At 38.4% G+C, this 23,598-nt stretch overlaps 1 protein-coding gene across 2 annotated transcripts in view; it reads left to right on the forward strand.

The window, feature by feature from the left end:
* Window positions 1–23,598, forward strand: part of LOC126176858 (tripeptidyl-peptidase 2) — a 347,489-nt gene that overhangs the window by 82,988 nt on the left and 240,903 nt on the right. For both annotated transcript variants that reach the window (XM_049924044.1, XM_049924045.1), the window contains exons 5-6: window positions 5,419–5,582; window positions 13,385–13,489. In XM_049924044.1, the coding sequence (XP_049780001.1) occupies window positions 5,419–5,582; window positions 13,385–13,489 (269 nt within the window). The remainder of the gene's footprint in view (window positions 1–5,418; window positions 5,583–13,384; window positions 13,490–23,598) is intronic.

The raw sequence follows: 23,598 nt of genomic DNA on the forward strand, positions 1-23,598 counted from the left end.
ACCGTCTCTACTTTCAGGAAAAGTTAACTCCATAAGGACACCGTTACGGTGTGGCTAATGGCTGTAAAATAATTCAGTAGAGCTGGCCATGATGTCTCCTTTGTTGATGCTGCTGTGTTTGCGTTGTCCTTGTGGCTTCTTGTTGTCTAGGCGATGATTCCTTGGCTGCCTTGGGTCCAAGAAAAAGGTGCGGGTTTTGTAATTATTACTGGACTATCGAAAAATGATGCAGAATTCCACGGTTTCTTTGTATCAAACACATTTATTGCAAGAACTATACGCACAACCACACTGAACCGCGGCCAACACACAAGTGACCGAAAAACCGTTGTCGACCAAAGATCACAGTCATAAAGTACAAAGAACATACAATACAATACAATACAAAACAATTCCAATATCGATCGCAACACCTAATTTAGTATTATCTTAAGTGAAACCTTTTTTTTTAATACGACTTTAATATATAATGAAATAAATAATGAAATAAAATGACGTCTATTTGTCAGTTCCATTACAACACACAGCTGAAAAACAGATCCTGATGTAATCATCCTCCCTGTAGTCAAAGGTTACACCACTGTCATTATGAATTACAGAGAACTACCAGGCAGAAGGCCTCTGCAAATTTTCTGACTCCTCAATCTATAATCTCTGCAAGAGTGATCCATGCGAGAAATCCAACATAACCTCCAATCTATGCCTAATGAGTTAGGTCCTGCCCAGAACCTATCCCCTGAATCCATTTCTCTCCCACCCTTGTGACATTCTACACACACACACACACACACACACACACACACACACACACATGCTACATGCTCACCAAATTCCACAAACCCAACAATTGCCACCAATGAAATAATTTTGACCCTCATTGACAAACACCTCCAGCCAATTGCCCAAAGTTGAGCCTCCACATCAAAGGTACCAACACTTTCTTCACCAAATTTCCACCATCCCCACCCCTTTACCTCTTAGAGTCCCACTGCTCATTGCAGTTGATGCCACTATCCTATACACCAATGTCCCTCATGCCCTTGGTCTTATCACTGTTGGATGCTACCCCTCCCAATGTCCTTCAGACTCCAAATCCACTATGTCATCCACCTTACTAACTTTATCCTAACACACAATTACTTCTCCTTTGAAGGGAGGTATACAAACAATTCCGCAGCACAGTGGTGGCACCTGCATGACACCCTCCTATGCCAGCCTGTTCATGAGCCTTTTGGAGGCAACCTTCTTAGCCTCCCGAACCCCCTATACCCCTTGTCTCTTTAAGGTTCACTGATGATATCTTCATGATCTGGACACAGCCAAGACACCTTATCCTCATTCCTTCACAAACTCAACACCTTCTCTCCCATCCACGTCATGTGGTCCTTTTCAACACAGCATGCCACCTTCTGGACATTGACTATCTTCTCCCTGATGGTTCCATCCTCACCTCTGTTCACATTAACCCCCCAACAGCACCTGCATTTTGACAGCTGCCATCCTTTCAGCACAAAAGAATCACTCCCATACAGCTGCCAACTCTGGGAATGTGCATTTGTAGTGACAAGAACTCCCTTTTGCAGTAAGCTGAAGGTTTCATAAAGCCGTCACAGATAGGCACTACTCTCCAGACCTACTCCGCAAACTAATTTCCCATGACATATTTCCATACACCCTCACTCCTCCCACCACCCCCAAGAATCAGCTACAAAGGATTACCCACTTTGTCACACAATACTACCCTGGACTGGGACAACTGGTCCACATGATTTTTCAGGGCTTTGATTATCGTGATGCCCTGAAATGATGGGCGTCATACCAAAGACCGTTCCCACTCCTGTGAAAGTGCTGTTAAATCACTCACCCAACCTCCACAGTATCTTAGTCCATCCTTGTGACACTCCCAGTCCCAACCCCTCACCACAGGGATCATATCCCTGTGGAAGGCCCAGCTGCAAGACACACCCAATCCACTTGCCTAGCACTTCCTATTCCAGTCCTTTCACAGGCTTTTCCTACCCCATCAGAGGCTGGGCCACTTATGAAAGCAGCCATGTTATATACCAGCTCTGCTGCAGTGTTTGTACAACTTTTTATTTGTGTGACTACCAACCAGCTGTCCACTAGGACAAATAGCCACTGCCAAACTGTGCCCAAGAGCAAAGTAGAGAACCTTGTGGCACAAAATGCAACTGAACATAACAGGATTGATTTCAATGACTGCTTCAGAACCCAAGCCATCTAGATCCTCTTCTCCACTAATAAAAAATGTCAAAAAGCAAATGTATATATGACGGTAGTATCTGTTCCCGAAAGAACAGTTACCGTAGATGACCATGCAGCTTTGCTAGAAATGAAATGATAATTAAATGGACACCCTAGCTGCAAACAGGCGTTGATGTACTTAATTGGGGAAATGTTGAAAATGTGTGCCCCGACCGGGACTCGAACCCGGGATCTCCTACTCCATAATGAGTATGATGGGCAAACATCTATTCGGCGCACTACGAATGTAGTGGTGTGGACATGTTGAGAATGTGGATCTCACGGGGAGTGTGCAAGGGATAAGTCCCTGCAGACGCACTATCCTCTGTGCCCACAGATGGGTAGAGCGTCTGCCATGTAAGCAGGAGATCCCGGGTTCGAGTCCCGGTCGGGGCACACATTTTCAACATGTCCCCAATGAAGTACATCAACGCCTGTTTGCAGCTAGGGTGTCCATTTAATTATCATTTCATTTCTAGCAAAGCTGCATGGTCATCTACGGTAACTGTTCTTTCGGGAACAGATACTACTGTCATATATAGTTAAAATATGGCTTCCCGGCCATTGACCTCCTTGTGCGAACGCACACGCTATGCCCGAACTCATACGGGACTTGGTAGATTAATCTGCCACGAGTAATGAGTATGATGGGCAAACATCTATTAGGCGCACTACGAATGTAGTGGTGTGGACATGTTGGGAATGTGGATCTCACGGGGAACGTGCAAGGGATAAGTCCCTGCAGACACACTATCCTCTGTGCCCACAGTGGCTCAGATGGATAGAGCATCTGCCATGTAAGCAGGAGATCCCGGGTTCGAGTCCCGGTCAGGGCACACATTTTCAACATGTCCCCAATGAAGTACATCAACGCCTGTTTGCAGCTAGGGTGTCCATTTAATTATCATTTCAAAAAAGCAAATGTAGGAAAAGCAGAACATATTTGTTCAGCATGGTAAGAAGTAATCTTTAAGCCACTAAAATTTGAAATAAAAGTTTAAAGTTTTTAAAGTGGTGTAAACTTTCTGACAGATTCAAACAGTGTGCCAAACTAAACTGAAACTTCGAAACTTTAACTTTTGCAGAAGACTGAGATATCCGGGCAACTCGTGACCAGCCCTCACAACTTCAGTTGTGTCAGTACCTCTCTTCTGCTTTCCAGTTTTGCAGAAGCTCTCGTGTATGTCTTGCAAGACTAGTGCTCCTGGAAGAAAGGATACTACAGAGAAATGGCTTAGCACAGCCTGGAGCATTTAAATGAGACATTGAGCAAACACATAATAATATTTAAATCTGAAATCCAATAGAATTGACCATCTGTGTAGAAGTTGTCACTGGAAGCACCAAAGTGTAAATATCAGAAGATGCTTTCCTCTGTGTGCAACAATTCCATTATTAATATTCAAACCAGGACTTTCCAGTACTGTAATAAGATTTTAATATTAGGCAATCAGTGCTTGTAACCAGCTGTTGTAATAGTAGTAGAGAACCTGGGAAGGAGCATAATACAGTGATTTGAAACTAGTGGTGAAGCTCCCCCTGTACACCCTCACAGTTATGTAGTGTTGACACTTTGAATTTATATTAGGATGCTAGGAACAGAAATAAGGAAAGATGGGAACAGGGGTGCAGATTGATGGTGTATCGATTTACGATCTGCCGTGTGCCAAGAATCTGGAAAAAACCAAGGGAAGGCTGCCTGTAGCTTCCACTTTTGTGGATAGTGTAGTCATCACCACTCCATTGTAAAATATTTCATATGGTACTAGTGTTCTGGCTTAGAGATGTTTTAGATCAGTGCATGCTGTTGTGAAACTCTTAATTTAAAGTAGTTGGAAAGATAATAGACAAAGAAACAGAATTTTTGTGGTAAAGTTTGAGCAAGGGGATTGTAATAGTATATAAGAGTTGGAGGAGAGGGGAGGGGTACAGTTGGGAAAACAAGATAGACTGGAAGGTTTCTAAAAGATTATTTGCATTTAGGAGGATTATATTATTTATTTCATTAAAAAGTAAGCAAAGAACATAGAGAAATGTCTGAGTGGTAGTATGAGATGAACAATGGGATTCTGCATTAAAATTTCACAAAAAGAAGACAGAAAAAATATTTTACAGGCCAATATCCTTGCTACCACTGTGTTCAAAGACATTTGCGTACCTATGTGGTAGCACTTCACAATACACATAATTTATCAGAATTGTAAGGTTGGCTTCAGGAAAGGACCAACAACAGAAAATGCAGTTTATTCTTTTGCATGTGAATCACTTACACGGCTGAAGGATACAGTGAGATAGGAGGCATGGTCTTTGTTGTAGCAAAAATGTTGTATGGGTATTGCATTAAGAAAGATTGAAGAAAATCAATGAATAATTTGAACACTGATTAAGAGATCTGTAATGGAAATTGGAGGCTACACTGAAAAATTATCAATGTAGATGTTAGAAGCTTTGTAGATTCTGTTCATTGCTGATGAAACATGATTTGTATTAATAACAACACAAGTATTTTTATGGAGGTGGTGGTGTACAGTTTTAATGAGCATTAAGAATGGCATTGTGCAACACACAGATGAAATGGTATATCTGGCCCAACCAGATGAAGATCTGATCCAAGACCAAATTCAATTGTCTCTAATAAAATATACTGTTACAGCTATTTTGGCATAATGCAATTATTAATTATAATAAAAGTGTGCATTCTGCAAATTCTGGGCACTGTTGATGTGTATTGCCCAAAGTTGTAATACCTTTCCATCGATACTTGGGAACTTCAAATGAGATCATTGCAAAATATAAGTACTTGATTAATTTCTTGATAATTTACTTGTGTTTGCTATTTAGCATCATGTGAAGTGAAATTTATGGTCTGATAAGACAATAAACAAACCATCCAGGAAGACACATTTGTCATATACAAAATTCAAAATTCTGGCAAGGAGTTGAAAGTGATAAAATACCAGATTAAAAGTAGTTTAATGGGTGTAAATTGTGTGCACTTTATCTAATTCTACCAGTGCTAATTTTATTTTTCTGTAATTAATTATATCAAGTCCTATGAGACTATAGCAATTCATTGTTATTTATAGTTCCTTCAGAATAATCGGTATGAAATTTCACATTCTTAACCAAACAATTTAATGTTGTTGCTTTCAGAGCCTGTTTAGATACAACTGAATGTGGAGATTTGGAAAAGTGCAAAGTGTTGGGGGAATACAGTAAGACACAAGAGTTTGCAGTGCTCACAAAGTCTGATCTTCTCAATTACAGTATTAACGTGCACAATGATGGAAATACCCTTGAAGTTGTCAGCATGTGCTGTAAGTTAATTTTTCTCATTTTTATTTAAATTGGTGATACTCTTTGTAATTGCAAAGTTATTTAAATGTGCTTTCCAGAGCAAAAATTTGTTCCAACAGAAATAATTTACTAATCAGAATAAAACAATGTACTAATATCAGTGGAAAGATAGTACAGTTTTCTGTCAGTTTACTTGAATGACACAATCACAACTTGCAGGTATTAGTAACATTGCTCTGTGGCTGCACAGGGTATGTACTCTGCTGTTTGAAAGAGCTTTAAAGTGTACCATACTGCATCTTGATGATTTTGTTTTTAATATATGAACTAAGTGGAAGATCACTTAAAGAAAATTCACTTTCAGCATGTAGCCAAGTCATTATATAATCTGACCTTTTCAGACCTACCCCATTTTCATCCTGTGTGAGCCTCTCCTTTCTTTTTGTGCTGCACAGTTTCTTGTGAGAGGCACTGGCTACATGAAAGTTATCTTCTGCCACAGTAAAGTGATATTAGTGTATGAGTTGTCTTCACTAAGACATCTCCAGTTTTTTTCTAAGGAATTTGAGGATTTTAAAATTAGCTGTTCCTTTTCTTTGTGCTGTGTACATTAACCAAGCCATTTTTTACTGTGCTGATAATCTCCTGATTTCAGATTTTGCATCAAATTAAAACCCGAAATTGATAGCAGTGAGATTTTTGGGGAATTTTAAATATATGTTGAAAAAAACAGTAATGTGAAATGGAGGTGGCATATTTGTTGCTGTAGACAAGAAACTCAAATCCACAGAGATGAAAATTGAAGCTGCATGTGAGATTGTTTGGGTAAGACAGTCTGAGGTGGGCATAAAATAGTGATTGGATCCTTCTGCTGCCCACCAGACTCCTCTCCGGATGTAACTGAAGGCCATAGAACAAACCTGAGTTCTTCCGCACTTAAGTTCCCCAAGCACATTGTAATCATCGGTGGAGACTTTAATCACCCAACAATTAATTGGGAAAATTATAGTTTTGTTAGTGGTAGGTGTGATAAGATATCCTATGAAACATTACTAAATGCCTTCTCTGAAAACTACCTAGAACAGATAGTTAGGAACCCCACTCATGATATAAATATATTGGATCTAATGGCAACAAATACGCATGACCTCTTTGAGAATGTCCACAATGAAACTGGTATCTGTGACCATGACATGGTTATGGCAGCAATGATTACCAAAGTACAAAGGACAACGAAACCAAGCAGAAAGATATACAGGGCGAGTCAAAAGTCCTTGGACACCATTATAAGTTGGAAGATTAAAGGGAAAATTGAAATGTGATGATGGGAACATAGGTTTGATGTGGGGCCGCAACATTTGTAGTGAATTTCGATCATGGCCGCCATCTTGAAATCCGCCATTTTGGATTCAAGACTTTTTTTAAAAAATGGGAAGGGGGGTGTATGACACATCAAATAACACTCGCTTGAGCTCTGCAATTGAGTGGTGTAATTTGTTTTTGTCTATCTTGTACAGTTTAGAAGTTATTAATGTTCAAAGTTACCTGGAACGAAGAGAGACATGAGTCAGTATCAAGGTAACTTTGAACATTAATAACTTCTAAACTGTATAAGATAGACAAAAACAAATTACACCACTCAATTCCAGAGCCCAAGCGAGTGTTATTTGATGTGTCATACACCCCACCCCCCTTCCCATTAAAAAAGACTTGAATCCAAAATGGCGGCCATGAATGACATTAACTCCAAAAGTTGCAACCCCAAGTCAAACCTATGTTCCCATCATCACATTTCAATTTTCCCTTTAATCTTCCAACTTATGAAGGTGTCAAGGACTTCTGGCTCGTCCTGTATATGTTCGATAAATTAGATAAAAAATCAGTAGTGTAAGGAGCTTTGGCTCATGTTTAAAGGAATAGTTGACTATGCACTGGATATATATGTACCCAGTAGAACAGTTCATAATGGGAGGGAACTTCTGTGGTATAGTGTCACTGTAAAGAAATTTCTAAAGAAAATGATTATTGCATAATAGGTGTGACACACAGCGTAGGGCTCTACATGTTGAGATGCTGAATGAAATGCAGTTGGCAGTCAAGAGAACAGTGCATGTTGGCTTCAGTGACTCTACTGTAGCAGAATATTATCAGGTGATCTTTCACAAAGCCCAAGGAAATTCTGGTCATATGTAAAGGCTGTTAGTGGCACCGAAGTTAGTGTCCAATCCCCACCGAAAGAGACAGGAACTAAAATTGAGGGTAGCAAAGCAAAAGCTGGAATGCTTAACTCCATCACCAGTTGTTGCTTACAAAGGAAAACAGAGGAGAGTTGCCCCAATTTAATCCTCTTACCACTGAAAAGATGAATGAGTAAGTAATAGTGTCAGTGGTGTTGAGAAACAGCTGAAATTTTTAAAATTGAACAAAGGTCCAGGGCCTGATGGAATCCTTGTCAGATTCTGTACTGAAGTTGCGGCTGAGCTAGCCCCTCTTCTGACTATAATCTATTATAGATTCCCCGAACAAAAAACTGTGCTCGGTAGTTAGAAGAAATCATAGCTAATACCTATCTACAAGAAGGATACTTGAAGAGAACTGTAATACATTTGACATCGATTTGTTGTAGACTATTAGAACCTATTCTGAGCTCAAACATAATAAGGTATCTTGAATAGAATAACCTCCTCCATGCTATCCAGTATGGATCTCGAAAACATAATCATGTGAAACCCCACACACACGTTTCTCGTATGACATACTGAAACTTTTGTAAGTAGTCAGGTTGATGCAGTATTTCTTGATTTCCAAAAAAGCATTTGACTCTGTACCACACCTGCACTTACAGTTCAATCATACGGGGTATTAAGTGAAATTTGAGACTGGATGAAGGACTTGTTGCTAGGGAGGACACAGCAAGCTATCTTGGATAGAGGATCAACATCAGATATAGGAATAACTTTGGATTTGCTCCAGGGAAATGTTGTGGTACCCTCACTGTTCATGTTGTATGTCAATGACCTTGCAAACAATACGAATACTAACCGCAGACATTTTGTGCCAGATGATGCAGTCACCTATAATGAAGTCCTGTTTGAAAGAAGCAGCATAAACATTCAGTCAGATCGTGATAGGATATAAAAGTGGCACAAAGACTGGCAACAGAAATGTAAAATTGTGCACTTCACAAAATGAAAAAAATATATACTACGACTGTTACATCAATGAGTCATAGTTGGAATTGGCCAATGCATACAAATACCTGGGTTTAACACTTTGTAGTGATATGAAATGGAATAATCACATAAGCTCTGTTGTGGGTAAAGCAGGTGGTCGACTTCAGTGTATTGGTAGAATACCAATGCAATCAGTCTACAAATTGAGGTTGTTTGCAAATCACTCATGTGACTCATTCTAGAATATTGCTCAAGTGAGTGGAATCCATACGAAATAGGACTAACAGGGATATTGACTGTGTGCAGGGAAAGGCAGCACGAATGGCCACAGGTTTGACTTGTAGGAGAGTCTTACAGTGAATCTAAAGGAACTGAACTGGCAGATTATTTAAGACACATTGGGATTGTAAGAACAAGATCAGAAAAATTATCGTACCCACAGAGGCATTCAAATCAGTCATTCTTCCCATGACCCATACATAATGGAATGGGAAGGAACCCTAATAATTGGTACAATAGGACATACCCTCTGCCACATGTTTTGCAGTCTTTTGCAGAGAATTGATGTAGATTATAATTTTTTCCCGCTATATTTAAACAGCTTAGTTGATTAACCTCTGGTGTGTCAAGCACAGATCATGGCCAGTTCTTGTTTGTGGACTCCAACCAAGCTGAGAGTTGGACAGACTGCACATGGTCCTTTTATATCAACTATTATCTCCTGGCACTAATGATGATGTTATTTTACAAGTCAACTTTGAGGTATTGCCTATTTAATCCAGTTGAAGCATATGATCCAGCACTTAATATGCTCACATTTTGTTGGAAATAATCAGTCCAATATGGACTATGGTTCACAAGCAAATGTGTGCAACATAGTAACTCTGTTGACACTGGAAAACTATTACTATTATGAAAGTCCTGGACATTGCATGTCCTGCTCATGATTCATTTGGACTCCAAATAGTGAGTGACCAAAATCTGTGCTCATCATGTGAGAGGGACACAGCTGGGGAAGGTGCTGAAATATTCTGGGAAAAAAATACCTACTTGGCAGTAAACTTAGCTGACATAGCTCCTTTGCCTGCAACGTCAATTTTTCTTCCTTGTTTCTTGCTCATTGTGAGATACTTTAGCCATTATAGTTACAGTTCATTTCCTTACATAACAATTGTAATTTACTCGAGTAGTTTGAAATATTTGTTTATAGTATTTCTTGGAGTTTTCACAGTGTTATGAATATGAGTTTCCAGGAGTGAAGCCAGATCATTATTATTTCCTGGGCCAGTATTTCACCTAGTAACTCCCAACCATTCTTGATGAACAACAGAGACTTGCATCACAGATCAGAGTTGCTTAATGGAACAAACGTCACTAATAAAAGCTGTGATCCACTAATGCAGTGATTGAGAGTCAAGCTTGTCTGTAATCAAACTGATGGCTTGTGTCAGAACAGTAAACAAGGGAGACTTACAACAAACTTGCATTTTAGAAGCAGACTGTTAGATCCGCAGGTCTTTAAAGAATTGAATTCCCTTGTATAAAACAGCTCAGGTGTGTGATTACCTTAAACATGAGTTAATGTGTTAAGTGTTTAATCAAAAACACGTAAGCAACAAAAAGTTTACAAAAGGTTGGAAATTACACTTAGTTTCTTGGAAGACACTGTGCGCTCTCATGATGAAGCCGGGATGAACATAATCTGAGTAATTTGTGCTCCATTTTAAGCAAAAGCAAGTTTTTCATCCATCTCACTGTTTATAATGTCATATCTCCTTAACTAAGTGTCGTACAATAATATAATTTTGCAGGTACATTCAGCGGTAGCCTATATGCAGATATTGTCTGCTAAGTTTGTTGCAAATAGTTAGTAGTAAAGAAGTGGTAAGTTAAAATATGTCTGACATTGAAGTTTTACTATATGAGCAGCAAACATTTAGTAAGTGATAAAGCTTTTCTTCCTTTCATTATTTTGTGGAGAAGGATGGGACGGGTGGGGTGGAGGGGGGGGGGGGGGAGGTCGGCGGCATCAGTGAGAAAAAATTTCTTAAAGGTTTGAAATTGTGTCTAAAGTTGGAAGTTGGTAAGTGTTCTCATTCTTAAACACTGGATGAGTAAGCACAGAATATATGTGTGCCATCACTTATGCTGCCTCTAGACACACACAGTTTCTAATTGTAATACTTGTCTAACACAAAACTGTTAACATAAGATTATACATCATAATGAGCAGATTATGACAGCATTTTAAATGTTTAAATTCGATCAGTAATTATGCAAGATATTGAAAATACATTTTTTGTTTGTTCCTGCCATAGAACCTGTAACTGGTACCAGGTTCAGAATAGTATTTTAGCAATGTAGATGCTGTGCATTATTTAAATAACAATTCTCCAGCCTGTTTGATTAAGCAATCTTCTAGATGTAATTTCTCATTTCTTGACCACCAGTCCCCAAAATGATGAGGTTGTGTACATGATTCCAGTAAATGCTGTAGCAAAAGAACCACTGCTCAGAATGATGTCAAATTTGAATAGCAGGGGGGCAACTTCTCAGAACAACAAAACTTAACAATAGATGGCACTGTAAATGTCTTAACATAAATGGGGTCAGCTACAAATGACAGATGAATCACAATACCATGCATATGGGTCGAGTTGCGCATTACACCATTTGTACTGTTCAATGTACATGACTGCACATGTTCAGCACTCAACAGCTGTGATGCAAGTCCAGAAGTCAGTGGTTGTGACACTGTTATGTAAGCCCATCCACAACAGCAAGGTTGTATCACATTGGGTGGGAAAAATCAGTTTTTGTCAAGAGGCCAAAAACTGCATAAAAAGCAAAATGACATAGGTTTTTAATTGCCCTGGGGCCAAAACTGCATAAAAAGCAAAAAGTCATCAGTTTCTAATTGTGATGAGGCTGATGGAAGACATTTTCATTATGGTATCCTCCGTTTTCTGCTGCAAGTTGAAATCAAGAAATAGCACATTCCAAAACTCCATAACAGATCGGAGTGTCTCGAGGGTCACGTTCAGAATGCATTGTGCAATGTGTGCCTTCAATTCAGCTGAATTTGTAATTGGGACATTGAACACATAGTCTTTCAGGTAACCCCACAGCCAGAAGAAGAAGAAGAAGAAGAAGAAGAAGAAGAAGAAGAAGAAGGTAACAGGGGCTGCAGGACTTGTGTACCCAATTGTGTGTGTGTGTGTGTGTGTGTGTGTGTGTGTGTGTGTGTGTGTAGATTTTCCATTGCCCATGTTCTGCAATTCTGGATATCGACGAGTCATTGGAGATGAAAATGGGCTTCGTCTGTCCACATAATGTTCCATGGCCATTTCCATGTGAGCAAGAAATTCCAGAGTTAATGTTTGTCTTGCTGGCAAGTCAGCAGGAAGCAGATCCTGATTTTTTATGGTTAACAATGCAGGATGTGTCATGCTTGCAGGCATGTCAGACATTCAGGCAATTCCCCGTGCACTGCATATTTGCACACCACCGCTTGACTCCTCCAGCACTGCTGTGACCACATCTTTGACAGACTTCGGACCAACTGCTTTCCTCCCTCTGCCACACTGCACTTCAAAAGAACTCGTGTTTTCCAATTTTGTAATCATTTTCTCCAGACCTTAGCAGACATCTGGCCAGTGCCTTTTTTCATGCCCTTGAGTGTCCGGAACTTCTGCAGGGCTACTGGTGCCCAGTCGCCATACATGTAAAGGAACTTTACCAGCAGTGTGCAATCCTTTGTGGAGACAGTCATGTTGAGTATCTTGGATTCAAACTGAGGAGGAACAGCCATGTGCTGCACATGTGTTGGTGTGCATATTCTGATGCTTGCGGTGCCATCTATTGGTCAAATTTTCATTTTTTCCTATGATCTTTCCCCCTGTGTCAATAACATGCTGTTGAAATTTTACACCATTCTGAGCAGTGGTTTTCTTTTCACAACGTTTTGGGACTGTAACTGTAACTGTGGACACCCTGCACAGTGTCCAGCCAAAACAGGTTTATTCAGCTGAAGAAGGTGTATGTATTTCAAAGTTCAAGGCAGTGATCCTGTGCTGTGCATGTGGTCATGTAATTACCATTGTTGTGGATGAAGGCTGGACATTGACATCGGGCTTCTCTTCTGGAAAATTGTCTGTCTAGGCTATTCAAATGCACCATGGAGGAACTTCTAGAATCATATCTGTGCAACTCTCAGAGCTGTCACGAGAAGTGCCAGTTCCCTTGTCCACCCTATAACCCTGCCCCAGCTCATTCCACCAAGGGAAAGAAAAGTCTTTAAAACTGAGTAGAGTCCAGAATTACAAATACCAACTGAGTGTCTTCAGTCGGCTACAGTGGGAACCTGTAGTATGGCACATATGCTCGACCTGCTGCATCTGTTTGGTTTCCTCATTACACCACCCTTCCTCTGCCATTGGATTGTAGTTTTTCCTAACGTCTCTCTCTTCCATTATGGAAGAGGCAACATGCAGCAAGATAGCCAAACCTGTGATAAATTTTTCTGAGTGAAGTACTGTCTGAAAATTGCTGTTTTTTGTGTTGCTACTTCTGTTTCTGTTAATCGGATGAGAATAATGTAGTGCTGATGTTAATCATGTAAAGCAGAGGACCATGGTTTTCTTTTCTAGCTACCCATGGAACACATGTGGCATCCATTGCTGCTGCCTATTTTCCTGATGAACCAGAAAGGAATGGTGTAGCACCTGGAGCCCAAATTGTTTCTTTAACTATAGGTTTGTATTTTTTGAATGTTCCTTCCATATAACAGCCTCACCTGTTTAAATATGTGTTATTTTTTCGGCTTTATGCTCTACATTATTGCTGGAGTTTTATCTAATAATTTGAGGGGTGATTTGATTTTCTTATGCTCGAACACTGAAGCCCATACCAACTACACTTAATGTTGCCAGCATTTCCATTGTAATTCCATCTTGCACTGCAAACTTGCTTTCATAAGCTTCTTTACTAGCAGTTTTCAGGTGATCTCACTGTTGATGGTTCGTGAAATAATTATAATATACAGGCCGAGAGAAATTTTGTCAGTATTCATATCACTTTCTTGTTTCAGGTGTTCCCTTTCATCTGATAATGCTTGGCTGATATATACTTTATTGTCCCTCTATTGTTGCACTGTATTTGGCTTTTCATATGATATCTTTTCAGTTAACTTTGCAATTTGTCCTGTTTGGAATTATGTTCGTATTATTAATTAACATGCTTTCTCATGCATTAATCAGCGCATTGTTTCATCAAAGTGTTGAAAATGTTGTGTACTGATTTTACAGTTATTATGATACTTTCTCATAGACTCCATGCAGATAATTATAGAGTGATGTGAACCAGCAGCAGTTGTAAGTGCTACTGGAAAATTCCATCATTCCAAAGGAATCCCTTATACATCTCGTTGACAAGCTTAGTGCTAATACAAATGTGGTATTGATTTGGTGATCTCTAGGAAGACAGCTGCATCGATATGCAGCCTCTTATAAGTACCATGTCAATCCAAATAGTTTTGAGGTTGGATTAATAAAAAAATAAAGAAGTTAAAATGATATATTTAATGCTTACGGTGTTCTACATAGTCTCAGCCTCAACTGATGACAGGTCACAGACTGTTCATACAACAATAGAAAACTGTCGGAAAAATCCTTCTTTGCAAAGTTGTTCAACTTGTGTCAAATTGGCTTGAATGTTGGTTATGTCATCAAAATGTTGACTCTTCATGTGAATTTCCGGACATTATTGTTTTGTGATACATTCACGTTGATAACATAAGTAGCGTCACCTGTGATGACTTTCTCCAGAAAAGAATTGTCTGCATTTTGCAATCCAATCAAGCTGTGGTGTGCATCCACGCATAATTTTTGAGAGTTTACGTGTGTGGGAAAAACTTCACACACACTTTTCTCTTTTTCAAAATATTCTGGAGAATTCTTAATTTAGAGATGTTGCTCCACTACGATTTGTGACGCAACAGTGTTGATACCCTATGGTCACATGTCCACTAGTTAACACTGCCTTCTTACAACTGACTGGTTGAGTGAACTTCTGTGGTTTGCAGTTATTTCAAGCTGCCACCATAGTTACTGTGCTGACGTCACTGATGTGCCAGGATTAAAATCAGTCTCGGAACTCTTTGGATGGATGGATGGTACATTAGTTAATAATGCCATTGTTACATTGTGTCATTCATGTTTTTAATTGCCTTGTCACAGTTAAGAAATCAGAAAAAACAGCTTTTGCCCTGTAGTGCATTGTCATTTGTAATGTTACACCTAGCTCTTTGCCAGCAGTTATAAAATTACTCTTGTTTACCGTAATTAATTCATTGTTATTCACAGAGCAGATTATTAATAGGTGTTCTTAAATTTTTTTGCTGTGAGCAGCACCTGCCACTAGACAAACTCTTTTCTTCGACTGCCTGTTGTGATGATATGTGCTTAAAATGAGAAGGCATTGCAGTTACAGGATGTATATGCTCTGGGATACCAAGGAAAAACTTGGAAATTTTTTCGTCTTGGAAAAATCCAGGAATTTTTCATTGTTTCAATTTTCAGCGAAATTTTTGTCATGTTCACTAGTAAGATCTGATACTCTGACAAATAATTTCACTTTATCCAGCTACTGCAGCAATAAAACATAAATGAGAGAATAACACAAAAATAAAACTTTTGTTGCAAAGAAAATGCACCATTTACAACAACAAATCACGGTGTACACACAGTCGTCGGGTGACTGCAAAACGTGTCAGGTTACTTCGTAACAACAAACTGCTTTCGACACAGGGCCAGAGTCTGTCTTGTGGGACTCATTGTGATGGGGGTGAACGCACAACTATTTAAATTTCTAACAGGTCATCGGAAAATATTGCGAATGGTTGTTTAAGAAGTTAATTTCTCAGTAAATTTCCTTTTATGCAACATGAAGTATGTTACATTTTAGAATATGTGATGAATTTCTTAAATTGCAACATGTTACCCTCTCATTGAAAGGGTAACACTGAGGACCAGCCTTTTAGAAAAAATTTGGGCCCAGAACACCAGCCATTTATGCCATTATGTAAAAATTTATCGTTTGCTGTATCTGAAAGGGTAAAGCATGCTTAAAGAGACCAAACTTCAAGGTCAGTTTTTCATAATTGTTTTAGTGTATATTAATTTATAGTTTATATTAATTTAATTTACTTTAATTATGTAATAAGGATTCCAAAAAGTATAATTATTCTTAAAAAAGTGTGAAGTAAGTTCCTGAAAAATTTCACACATAACTGGCATTTCATGGAAAAGTAAAAGTGCTCAACGGAACATGTATTCAGCAGGTAACTCATGAAATGTTTAGTGCACAGCAGTGAAATTTATAATCATGCTTGTCAGAAATATTATATTTGAAAGTTTAACTTTTCTTGTAGCTATACTCTGTGTGTATTAATTTAAACCATTAATTTTTCATATTTGTGTGTTTGTGCCACTTAACTATGGTGTTGGTATTGGCTCACTGTATCACATATCCTATGCTGTCATTGGCTTGTGAGATTACATGACATGAGCTATGATTTGGCTTACAAAAATTCATCGCAACCTTGATTTCAGTACTTGGGAAGCTACCGTGTTGTATTTGGTGGAATTTGTGTTTATACTTTCGTAATAAAAAATATGCAGTGTAAATGTTGCTGCTCATCAAAAATCTTCCCAAACTGTGTTTCTTTTTGCTATGTTTCATTTCTTAAAGTGCTGGGAAGTTCTATGCTTGCGTATAAAACCTCCACAATTCAAATGGTTGACAAGTTTTACAGCTCTGGGAGAAAATATATTGTCACGTAGCATGGAAAAAATCTACACTCACCAGGGCTATAGTTTATTTACACATGAGAAAAAGTGCATTTTTAACTGGGAATCTGGTCCCCCCCCCCCCCCCCCCCCCCTCCCCTTGTCTGCATATGTATATCCCGAGTTATTAAATTTTATGTCATTCCTAGTGCTTCAGGTACGGATAAGGTCCCTGTCATACTGCACTCATTAATGCTTACAACATTAATTTTCTTGACAAAACAGCCATTTTCTAATACTGCTATCACAGTTTTCTCTCCAATACGAAACAGCTTATCTTTGCATTTGCTGGCACATGTTTATGTATGTTGTGGCAGCCAATACTAAAATGAAATGGCTTTAGCAGTCATCATGGATACCCATTACCGTATTTACTCGAATCTAAGCCGCACTTTTTTTCCGGTTTTCGTAATCCAAAAAACCGCCTGCGGCTTAGAATCGAGTGCAAAGCTAGCGGAAGTTATGAAAAATGTTCGTACGTGCCGCCACAACTAACTTCGGCCGGCGAATACATGTAGCGCTACGCAAGCATACTTTGTAGGCACAAAGATAAATACTGGCGCCAAAACCTCTGCGTCAGTAAATAATTTTTTAAAAAAAAAGTGGAAGACGAGATTTTTTTTCTCCGCCGCGAGTTTCGACCACTGCATTTTCATACATTATCCAACGAAGTAAATACAAATTCCGTATTGTTCATCTTCGAATGTAGCACAATTTCAGTGTACTACGAAAATCTGACTGGCAAGACTGTTTGGGATGTTTGTCAATATGGCCAACTCTACGTTCTGAATTTTTTCCTATCTGTGAGAAGAGATGGTTGCTAATAGGAACCTGATGAAATTTGAATCACATACAGTATTCTCTTCACCATAAGAATAATACGAATATAAACATTTTGCCATGTATTCTTTCGTGTTTGCTGCTATCTCATTTAAATCCTGTCTGCCTAATAAACTACGAAACTATAGAGTGAGACAACAGCAAACGTGGAAGAATATACATATCATGTCATGTTTATATTCGTATTATTCTTATGTCTAATAGTGATACAGTCAGAAATGAAGCACGGCAAGTGACTAGATTTTTAAATCTAAGATGACTGTAATTTCTGTGCAGAATTTGATGTAATAAAGAACCGGCCGCAAAGATTTTCAAACGGAGAAAAATTTTCACAAACTCTCCTTCAGAACATGTTCTATCATACGCAGTCTATTATTTGATTCTTGTTGATCATTATCAAAGAAAGCAGCAGTGTAAGTAACAACAAATAGCAGTCTCTTGCCATTGTTTCACTAATGAGACGATTCCTCTCTCTCTCTCTCTCTCTCTCTCTCTCTCTCTCTCTCTCTCTTTCTTTTTTTTTTAATTGTACGCGGCGGTAACGCGCACAAAAGCAAACCATGCCGCGAGCCGCGACTGGCCGTAAACACGCACTATCAGAATGCGACAAACAATGCATGACACAGTGCAGTAATGCATTTTCAGCTTAAGAGTGACGCAAACACCTATAACAAAGAAAACGGCACTTATCAGATCAAAGCAAAATAAGCAATCGATTCAAACCAGACGAAGCACGTGAAAAAGGAAGGGTACCCGTATAAATACGGACGGAGCGCCTGACGCATAGCAATGGCCACGTGGTAAAGCTTAACTGCTAAGCTTACAACTCGAACCAAACTACTGTAGCTGTATCGTCATTCATTCGACCTAAATTGTCTATCATATTACAATGGACCAACTTTGTTTCGATTTGGAGATGCGGCCTAAAACTTTTCTCTCCCCTTGAATTTCGAGTCTCAAATTTCAGGTGCGGCTTAGATTCGGGAAATTTTTTTTTCCTTTATTTCGAGTCTCATTTTTCAGGTGCGGCTTAGATTCGAGTGCGGCTTAGATTCGAGTAAATACGGTATTTCTGTACTGCCCGACAGTAGCTATGTTATATACAAAAATTTAACAAAGAAATTAATGAATTAGTCTCAAATAAAAGCATAGGGTGCATGTGAGTACATGTTAGCAGTGTTCTTGTGTATGTCTGGCTGATACAGTGGTGATGTAATCTTCCTTTAGTGATTGCAATTTATGAGAAGTTCATCTGTTCATATTAATTACATTTATTATGTGGGAATTAACTGTTTTTACTCCTCCTCAGCTCAAAGATTGTTCCTTGCTCGTAAAGTTAATATAAGGAATTTGATACAGAAACCTGTATAATAACTTGTGCATCCATTAAGAAGGACTTTGCATGAAGTGTAAGATATTTCTCACAGTTTCAGCTGGGTGAGAAATCAAACAAAATCTAACTAACTTCCCATTATGGAATGCAGCCTTCCATACAATCTCTTGTGGAATAGTAGTCCCAGAATAGGAGACAACAACTAGAAAGTAAAAATATTAAATTATGCATTTAAAAATCCATTCACGCATTGTGCTGTTAGTACCACACTTCTGCCTGACGTCACAAATCTGCCAAGGACTGATATTTAAATAAGTGTCCCCAAATAAAAAAAATTAAAATTGCTCAAGGCTGAATATGGTTCTGATTGAATTTCTATTGGATTTTTTGAATGTAAATACACTGCTGGCAGTATCTTCTATCCTAAATGGATAAAGAGCACAGATCGCAACAGGCAGAGCAGAATTATAGATCAATATGTATAAAATCTATCTGTTGCAAGATCCTTTAATATATTCTGGGAATTTACAGTACATTTCTGTTATGGAAACCACATTAAACACACTACTTCACCAGAGTACTGTTCCACATTTTGTAAATGACATCACAGCCATATTTTGACACTAAAGATGTTTATTTCTACAGCTGACTATGGCAGGCGGAAAGGTATACATTGTACATAAGTAGTGATTTAATGTGATTCATCTGAAAGATGCTAACAACAGTAAAAATTAAAGACGTAACATACAGATATGATGATAACGTAAGTCAGATGATTTTTAGTTTTTGACATGTACTAAAGGATAATTATTTCCACTTTATAATGGCCACACAGCCAAAATTGTAGTAGTGGGTTGCACAAATAAATAATTTCATACTGAAAACACAATAATGCTATTTACAAAATGTGGCACGACTGTGAACATCAGATAAGAGAAGTTTACTACTGTACCATTTGGGTTCCTTCTGAGGGGATGGTGGAAAATGTCAAAAGCGAGATTTGCTATGAGGTAATGTGATAACAACAGCTGTATAGCCAATATCAAAGTGTAATGGTGATCCTAAGGGAGCTTTAAGGGGAATTATTGAAAGGAAGCAGATATTGCTCTTGAACATTTTTTGCATGAATTAAGAAAATGGTTTTTTTTTTAAATTTAGATTATGCCACAAATTTACAGGCTCCACCTTTTGTATTGTGTGTGGACCACAGGGTAAAGGCAAGAGATTAGGACACACATAGTGGCACACAGTCATTATTTCCTTTGTTCTGTTTGCAAGTCAAATAAGTCAATATTGACAATACTGGTATGAAGTATCCTCCACTGTACACATTGCAGTGGATGAAGAGTATATATGTAGATGTGGAGATAGTTGCTGATTTCATGCAGTGTAAATTCTGCATTTGTGTAGAATGGTTACAGTGTTGAAGCAGTGGTGCCTTGAAGGATGTTCTAATACTAGCATAAATTCAACGTAAATGACAAACATCTCTCATGGTCATTTTGAATTGTGCAAGACCTATTTAACGTAAAATAATTAATATCTTATTTGCCCCAAGGTTATGATTGCTGTCCATTTTTAAAAATTTTTCTTTTCTCACTTTTCACTGTAAACTGCCATAACAACTACTCTGAGACAGTGAATAGTTGACACTATAAATTTTTGTCTTTAATTGTTGTTTCTGATGAAAATTTTGAAAACGTATTTACTGACAGTATAAATATTACACATGTTACATATGATTGCAGAAAATCTTCTCAGTGACAGCAGACTGAATTATTGCAGTTTAATATATTTCTAAGTGTTTTCAAATGGTGTTGTTTCATGAGAAGAGTTTTCTTTATCCATGTTATAAATTTTTTCAGTTCATTGACAAGCAAAAAAAAGTGCAAATAGTGCTGACAAAAATACATTGAGGAAAATCTGAAAAAGGATAGGGACACCAGGGACAGCAAATAAGAGAAAATTTGAGAAAGTGAGAAGAACTTAAAGCTCCAGTCACATTAATGTGAGCACTGCCTGCAATAACCACTCAACAGAGAGCTGGTAGCAGCACCAGCTGTGCAGGATATTTAAAACATGTTGGGGAGGGGGGAGATATGGAAAACAGTGAAGTCCTTTCGGAATGCAGAAACAGCCATTTATCTGAGGTACAAAAGGGCATAATCATTGGATTTTGGGCCAAGGGTGGAAGCATTTTCAAAATGGCTAAGTTTATTAATTGTTGGTGTGCCGCTGTGGTTAAAGAATGTTGTAGATGGCAAAATGCTGCTATCCAAAACTGATGCCAAGGCAACTATGGTGCACCACTGGTTGTAGACGACAGGTGTCCATGATGGCTGCGGAGATGTGTACGAACGAACAGATGTGAAACTGTTGAGCAGCTGACTGCCCAAATGAAACAAAGGGGCACTAACAGTGTCTGCTCAACTACTGTTGAGTGAATGTTGCTGAATTTGGGCCTCCACAACAGGCACCATTTGATGCACTCATGGTGCCTGCTGTTCATGGGTGATGAAGGCTAGAATTTACATTGCAATTGGATGTTGACTGAGTGGCAAATGGTGACCTTTTCAGATGAATCACGTTTTATAAGTGGAGGGTCTGAATCAGAAACTCATATGGTTTTGTAACCATGTAGGCTGCAGATTCCTTGACTTGTGCCATAGGGTGGTTGGGTTTTGGGTTCCACTGAGTAGGTCATAGAAAGCACCGATGCTCGAATCATTATAGGTGTTTAAAGCTGGGGTGTTCTGAAAGGTTTGGCTAAACAGTTGGCAGTGGTATGTTTATTGCTATTAGTAGTAGTTTATGTTGTAGTGAAATTGAAGCAAATGGTTCCTGTGAGTAATTATGGTCAGAGGTCATTCTTGGCAATGAAATAAAATAATTGGATCCTTTTACTGCCCTCCCAACTCAGGTGATACAATTGCTGAAAGGTTCAAAGAAAACTTGAGTTTAGTTTCAAACATGAACCTGACTCATAGAATTATAGTTGGTGTGTCTTTAATTTACCCTCAACATGCTGTCGAAAATACATGTTTAAATCTGGAGGTATGCATAAAACATCAGCTGAGCATTCTCTAAAAGTTATTTCAAGCAGTTAGTTCATGAGCCCATGTGAATAGTAAATGATTGTGAAAACACACTTCACCTCATAGCAACAAATAATCCTGAGCTAATAACGAGCATCAAAGTGGATACAGGGATTAGAGAACACAGGGTTGTCATTGAGAGATTGACTATTGTAACCCACAAATCCTCCAAAAATAAATGAAAAATATACTTATTCCGAAAAGATGATAAAAATTTGCTTGATGCCTTCCCAACAGACAATATCCACTCCTTCCAAATTAACAATGTAAGTATTGACCAGATGCGGCTTGAATTCAATGACATAGTATCGACAGAAATTGAGAGATTTATACCAGATAAATTAACAAATGACAGAACTGATCCCCCTTGTTACACAAAATGGGTCAGAACAATGACACCAAATTTAAATGAATGCAAAATCTCAGAGATTGGTGATCTTTTACAGAAGCTCGAAATTTAATGCAGACATCAATGCGATATGCTTAAAGTAGTTTCCACAGTGAAACCTGGCAGAAAATCCAAAGAGATTCTGATTGTACGTAAAGTATGTTAGTGGCAAGATGCAATCCATGCCTGTTCTGCTTGATAGCAATGGAAATGCTCTAGATGGCAGTGCTGTGAAAGCAGAGTTACTGAACACAGCCTTCTGAAATTCCTTCACCAAAGGAAGATGAAGTAAATATTTCAGAACTCGAATGAAGAACAGCTGCCAAAATGAGTAACTTAGAATTAAATATCCTTGGAGTAGTGAAGCAACTTATATCACTAAATAAAAGCAAGTCTCCTGGTCCAGACTGTATACCAATTAGGTTCCTTTCAGAAAACGCTAATGGAATAGGTCCATATTTAACGATCATATACAGCTGCTCACTCAATGAGACATACCCAAAGACTGGATAGTTGCACAGGTCACACCAATATTCAAGAAAGGTGATAAACCATATCATTAATGTCAATATGCAGCAGCATTTTGGAACTTATATTGTGTTTGAACATGATGAATTGCCTTGAAGAGAATGTTCTACTGACAAACAGTCAACACGGATCTAGAAAACATCGTTCTAAACACAACTAACTCTTTACTTACTTCAAGTGATGAGTGCTATTGACAAGGGATTTCAAATTTATTTCATCTTTCTATATTTTCAGAAGGCTTTTGACTCTGTGCCATGCAAGTGGCTTGTAGTGAAATTGTGCGCTTATGGAGTATCATCTCTGTTATGTGCCTAGATTCGTGATTTCCTGTCAGAGAGGTCACAGTTCATAATAATTGACAGAAAGTCATCGAATAAAACAGAAGTGATTTCTGGTATTCCCCAAGGCAGTGTTATAGGCCCTGTACCATTCTGTATGTATATAAATGTTTTAGGAGAAAATCTGGACAACCGTCTTAGGTTGTTTGCAGATGATGCTGTCATTTATTGTCGGATAAACTCATCAGAAGATCAAAACAAGATGCAAAATGATTTAGAAAAGATATCTGAATGGTGCTTAAATTGGCAGTTGACCTTAAACAGTGCAAAATGTGAGGTCATCAATTCGAGTGCTAAAAGTAATCTGTTAAACTTTGGTTACATGATAAATCAGTCAAATCTAAAGACTGTAAATTGAATTATGTGCTGAGGAATTACAATTACGAACAGTTAAAATTGGAAAGAACACATACCCAGTCTTGTGAGGAAAGGAAACCAGAGACACTGTTTTATTGACAGAACACTGAGAATGTGTAACAGATCTACTAAAGAGA

Source organism: Schistocerca cancellata, chromosome 3, assembly GCF_023864275.1.
Source record: "Schistocerca cancellata isolate TAMUIC-IGC-003103 chromosome 3, iqSchCanc2.1, whole genome shotgun sequence".
In the NCBI taxonomy this organism is placed as follows: domain Eukaryota; kingdom Metazoa; phylum Arthropoda; class Insecta; order Orthoptera; family Acrididae; genus Schistocerca; species Schistocerca cancellata.